Raw genomic sequence first — 6,000 nt, 5'->3', positions numbered from 1 at the left:
GAACCTATTCGTTAGATTTGACAAAAAAATAAATAGTCGAAACATAAAAAATGAAAAGCATACGTATACATAAAATGTTTAAAATACAGAATGAACCACGATCATGTGTATCGATAATGTGAAACGTAAACTTCGATAGTCACCGCCACACCACCACCCAAATATCAGGTTGTGGTTGAAACAGCGGGGTCTGGCGCCATCTTGTGGTTACCGATACGTCAAACAATTGGCAGGGAGACGAGTTGTGATATCTATAAATGATTGCACTTCAGAAGGTTTATTAACGTTAATATCATTAATCGGATAGCATTTTCAATGAAGACGGCAGGTACACACTGGCTATGAATGTCTTTAATGTTTCCCAGATCAGTATCACAGCATACAGTGGATAATAACTTCTAAAGTAAACAGAAAATCATCACCTTAATAGTTTTTCTCTACTTTTTTAGCACCTTTTTTTTTTTTCAAAATGCCACTAACAAATTTCTTCTCAAATCTTGGGGTTCCAATAAAATAATAATAATAAAAAAAAGTAGACAACAGGTGCAACTTTGCTTGGGAATGCGAGCAAGGATTTGATGCACGTGTGTTGTGTGTTTGAATGTGCCATTCAATTCCAACAGATGAATTTGTTTGACTTTTCATTCCAGAATTAACAACACAGGCAACACAGTGTGCGGACGGCATCGTAATAACTCTAAGATCATAGTTGTGTGTGTGTGTGTGTGTGCGTGTGTGTGCGAGGCATCTTATGGTATCAAAGCCCTCATGTCGCCACATTGAAGTGGCTTCATGTAAACATGGCTACATGTGGAGCGAGCTAACCGAGGGCCTCGTCGCACAAAAGCAAGGCTAACCTTAATCGTTTCATGAGGATTTTCAATCTCACCATGATGATTTAAGATTTCGTCGAAATGTAGCCGTATTGTCTTTCAGTTGTCTTATTTTTTGTTTGTTAGTTTTTCGCTAGCATACATGATGTTAAAAGTCATCATGATGAGATCTAAAGGTATCATGATTAGATTAAAAATCAGCATGGCGAGAACTAAAGTCATCACGATGAACGAGTAAGTCATACTGGTAGGATTTTAGGTCATCACGACAATATTAAAAGTTATCATGGCGAGATTAAATAACGTCACGACAAGATTGAAAGTCATCATGATGACTTTAGATCTCGCCGAGATGACCTCAAATGTGGCCATATCGCCGTTCAATTGTCCTATTTTGTTTGTTATTTTTTCGCTAGCGTAAATGATGTTAAATGTCATCATGACGAGATCTAAAGGTATCATGATTAGATTAAAAATCAGCATGGCGAGAACTAAAGTCATCATGATGAAAGAGTAAGTCATACTGGTAGGATTTTAGGTCATCATGACAAAAATAAAAGTTATCATCGCGAGATTAAATAACGTCATGACAAGATTGAAAGTCATCATGGCGAGGTTAAAAGTCACCATCATGAGATTAAAGTCATCGTGGTGAGAAGTAAACTCCTAACGACGAAAGAGTTAAATCATACTGGCAGGATTTTTAAAGTCATCGTGCTGAGATTAAAAATCATCACGACGAGATTAGAAAGCATCGTGACGAGATTAGGAGTAATCATGACAAGATTGAAGGTCATCATGGCGAGTTTGAAAGTCATCATGGCGAGATTAAAAGTCACCGTGATGAGATTATAAATCATCATGACAAAATTGAAAGTCATCGCGAGATTTAGTTATCACGACAAGACTAAAAATCCCCACGATGAGATTAAGTCATCGTGAGTTTTAATGCTTAATATCAGCGCAGTCATTGGCACAATTTTTGATTTTCTTTTTGGAACTTAGTCGCATTTATTTCAAAACCATCACGACGAATTTCTGCTACAGTGTCTCAATGCTACAGAATGTCCACGTGCGTGATGAGAACATGACAAAACAAAATCAACATGGCCACCCGCAAACTGCACCTGTTGTCATGGGTCATCGCAAAATCGGGGCGTTTAGTTCATCCACCCCCCCCCCCCAAAAAAAAAAGGAAAAAAACGTAATATTTACAAATATTTTATCTGCTTGATTCTTACACTTAAAAATGTACACTTTTTGATTGGTTTGCAGGTTCATGTGCGTGGAAGTCCTTGGGCCATCTCGCATCCATTTTTCCAAATCCTCTTCCAGTGGCAGTTTATAAAACGGACAAGGAAAAAAAAAGAAGACCGCGCTGGCGGTATTCCGCTTCAGGTAGTGTCACATGTGGTTCCTTCGCCTCATGGCTCCTCCCCCTCGATAACCTCACAGGGCTACAAAAGTGCGGATGGGACGTCCTCCGTGGGACAAAGAGAGAAGATTCAAAGCTGGCCATGCCTGCAAATGTCAGCTCCACTTTTGTCCTTTGAGGCGTTCCCCCAAAGTTGCTTTTTTTCCTGGCGGGAACTCCATCATCTTCTACGTTGTCCTCCTGTCTCTGCTGGCAAAACTCTCGACATTGGGAGGTGGCCGCACCCCCCCGCAGATGGCAATACAACGAAGGAGCGATGAAAGAAACCGGCTGAAAGCTAGCGGCAAGACAGCATCGGCGACAAACGCAAATCGGGGACAACTATTCCAAGGGTGACGAGCGGGGATGTCCCGATCACATTTTTTTCTCCCATCTCATAATTGGTAAAGTAAAAAAAAAAACAACAACAAAAAAACTCAACATGAGATTTGTTTTTATATGGCGAGTGAAGCAGTGGTTAAAATAAAATAAAATATTTAAATGAGGGGTCCGCGAAGCTTGCGCTTCCTCGCTACAAAATGTAATATCAAGAGCGGCCAGAGGCGGCGCCAAAACACAAAGATCAAGTCAATCAAAGCGCAGCTGAATGAACTGTTAAAAGGACAAATTAAATCAGTCCCGCGGGTGCGGCCCATGCGGTTCAGTATCGGTTGATCCACGGACCGATTTCACATGATTTTAAATCATATTTAATGGGGGGGGGTTAGGTTATCGTGGCGTATTGCCACAAAAACTCTTCAATTTGTACACACTGAAAGTCTGCGCTTTCCACATGAACTCATTGCATTAAAAAAAGTACATATTTTTAATATATATGCATAGAACTATTTGAATGACGTATTAAGGGAATAATTTGCTGGAGTATTTTAGTAAAGACAGTAATTGATTACTTTAGTCCTTAAATAATAATAATAATAGAAAAATCAATTACCTGAGGTACTTAAGTAGCCTCAAAAAACAGAATAGAATATTGCCCTTAAGAAAAATTGCCATATTGGGATATATCTATTTTTAAACTTGTTTGACATTGGATTTTATGAAAATTTTATGCATCAAAAGTACTTTTGGTATCGGTGCTTGGTATCAGTGAGTTGAGTACTCGTACTGGTATCGGTTTGAAAGGAAATTAGTGTTGGAAATCCCTCCAAAAATAAAGTAACTAAAATAAAACCCTCTATTTTTCCCCTGATTCCAATCAGCTGATGATGATGCAAACGAACGCCATTTGCAATCATGTGAAAGGGACATCCGAGTCCGAAAGACCCAGCGGGCCGACCCACTTGTGTGCTTCAAGTCGCCATTTTAAGTCTTAACTTGACAGTATAGAAATAGAAGCGACAAACTGTCATGAAATCAGATGGAAATGTCCACACACACACACACACACACACACACACGCACATGACGCTATTCCACACACTCTTTGGATTGGACCTCGCACACTTGACGCAAACAACGAACGTATGAGCCAAAAAGTGGAACGCAGATGGCCGCAAATCCTGCCCCCCCCCCTCCAAAAAAAACAAAAAACCGAATTCATGCATAGATCCCCAATCGTAAAATACCCAATGATAGACTTTCTCCTTTGTACACGTATACAACGCTATATTTTGATATATACTTTCTCTATATCTACATTTTCAACCGAACAAAAATGCCGTCGCACGTAAAAAAAACAAACAAACAAAAAAAAACAGAACAAGAGACAAGCAGTGAAAGAAACGAAAAGCACAATCAAGGGCCAGTTTGGCACTTTGTCATGAGAACACATTTGTTAGTGGACAATAAATATTCCATTTTTTTTGTTGTTTTTTTTTGTTTTGCCCTTCACGAAAAACGCAAACACGAACTTGGCACCGAGAATGCTGGTCGAATCAAAGTCGAAGATAGCTGAGCCCGATCCCTTTACAAACACCGGAAAAAGGCTCCGGAAAAAGCAGGGTTACGCTACACACGTGTAGAAAAGGGGAATGACACGGATGGGTGCGGAACAGTAGGCGACGCCGTCATACCTCGGAAACAAAACAAAAAAGCGAGCGTTCCCGTCAAGGGGCCGTGGAAAAATGTCCCGACGCTTTCGGAGAAAACCGTTTCCTAGGGGCCTCGACGGCTTCGGAACTAGGGCCAACCCAAAATGAATAAAGGGGAGGGGGGGGGGTGTATCCGTAGCGGTAGGAGATGTGCGCACTGTGCACATCTCTGTCCGTTCTCCTCGCGAGTAAAAACAATCCCAAGCCCCTTGCCTTCCTTCTTTGTGTGTTATTTATTCAATGTTGGAGGTGGCCTCAACCCAAGCAAAAAAAAAAAAAAAAAAAAACACTTTCGGAGGAATTACCGTTTCCCTTACAGCGTTCGGATGGAGGCGGCGGGGATGTTCTCAGAGAGTCCCTGAAGCACGGATCCGGAGGTCCCAGTCCCCAGGCGGTGCTCAGCGCCTACTATACCCTGGTGGTGGAGTGGGGGTGGGGTAGAGTGTTGTTGTGGCCGGTGCCGGGGAAGGTGTTGAAGGCGTGGAGGGGCTGCATGCTGGTGATGGTGCTGGGGATCATGGTGATGGTGTTGGGCGTCATGAGCGGCACGTCGTCCGGGGCCCGGCGCAGCGCCAGAGTGTAGTCGGGCGGGCAGGCGGGCCGCAGGATGTCGTGGGGCCGCAGGGGCTCCATGTCGTGGTGAGCGTCGTGCTCGGAATGCTTCATCTGCAGGGACATGATCTCCTCCTCCTGGCTGTGGGCCAGGTCGTTGGCGGGGCCGCCCCGCTGGGGCGAGAGCCGGTGGCGCCGCATCTCGTGCCTCTTGTCGCGCTTGTAGTAGAGGGCGGCGAAGGCCAGGATGTTGAGGAAGAGGAGGGACGCCCCCACCGCCACCGTCACGCTCAGCTCCGTGGAGTAGTCGCGGGTGTCGCCGGGGAAAAGCACGGGGGGCGGGCGCTCCGAGCCGTCCGGCTCCGGGTCGTACGAGAAGGTCGGGTAGGGGCGGTGGGTGGTGCGCGGGCCCGCGGTCCGGGTCCTGGGCGTGCCGGGGCCCGGGCCCAGGCCGGGGGGCGAGCGGGTGGTGGTGGAAAAGAGCTCTTCGTGCAGATTGTGGAGGTGGGGGACCAGCTCCAACCAGAAGGCCACCTTGTTGGCCCGGTAGTTGTCTCTGACGCGAGGTTTCAGGCCGATGTGGAGGTACTGCTTGTCCTTGGAGTTGAACTTGGTCCAGATGACTTCTTCGAAGCGGTTGGGCTTGGTGTGGATGAATTTGGTGTCCTGGGGGACCGGCAAGTTGGGATCCCTGCCGGAGAGACAATGTCAAGGTCACGCCGCCCGCTGCTTCTTAGAACTTCAAGTCATACAATCTGGGATTGAATGTCTGGACTTGAAAAAAACAAATGCGAAAATACATCCCTGGCATTGAATGAGGTCTTTAGAAAATGCTACATTTTGAAGTGACCTTCAAATTTTGCTACGCGGTATATATTTTTTTCCTCTTAGATGATGAATAAAACCGAAATTTTTATTCAATGCGAGGGACGTATTTCCGTGTTTTTTTTATTTTTTAATCCAGACGTTCAAGTCAACCAGGGGTTGAATTTCTAGAGACTCTCAAAAAAAAAAAAAAAGGAATATACATCCCTGGCATTCAATGAGTTCATAAGAAAAATCTAAATATTACGTAAATATAAACGTAATTTTTTTTACGATAAATAATGTTGTAAGCCCCTTTTTCTTTCTTGTAAACTCCTTGTAATTT

General features: G+C 44.1%; 1 protein-coding gene across 7 annotated transcripts in view; it reads right to left on the bottom strand.

Moving 5' to 3' along the window:
* Positions 1-333: 333 nt before the first annotated feature.
* The window catches only part of nlgn2a (neuroligin 2a), a 201,680-nt gene continuing 196,013 nt past the window's right edge, over positions 334-6,000 (bottom strand). For all 7 annotated transcript variants that reach the window (XM_088407472.1, XM_088407499.1, XM_088407490.1 and 4 more), the window contains one exon: positions 334-5,541. In XM_088407472.1, the coding sequence (XP_088263598.1) occupies positions 4,707-5,541 (835 nt within the window). In that variant the 3' untranslated portion in view covers positions 334-4,706. The remainder of the gene's footprint in view (positions 5,542-6,000) is intronic.

This window comes from Hippichthys cyanospilos, chromosome 1 (genome assembly GCF_059441005.1).
Source record: "Hippichthys cyanospilos isolate Australia breed blue-spotted pipefish chromosome 1, RoL_Hcya_1.0, whole genome shotgun sequence".
In the NCBI taxonomy this organism is placed as follows: Eukaryota; Metazoa; Chordata; class Actinopteri; order Syngnathiformes; family Syngnathidae; genus Hippichthys; species Hippichthys cyanospilos.
This window is presented reverse-complemented; position numbering and strand designations above follow the sequence as displayed.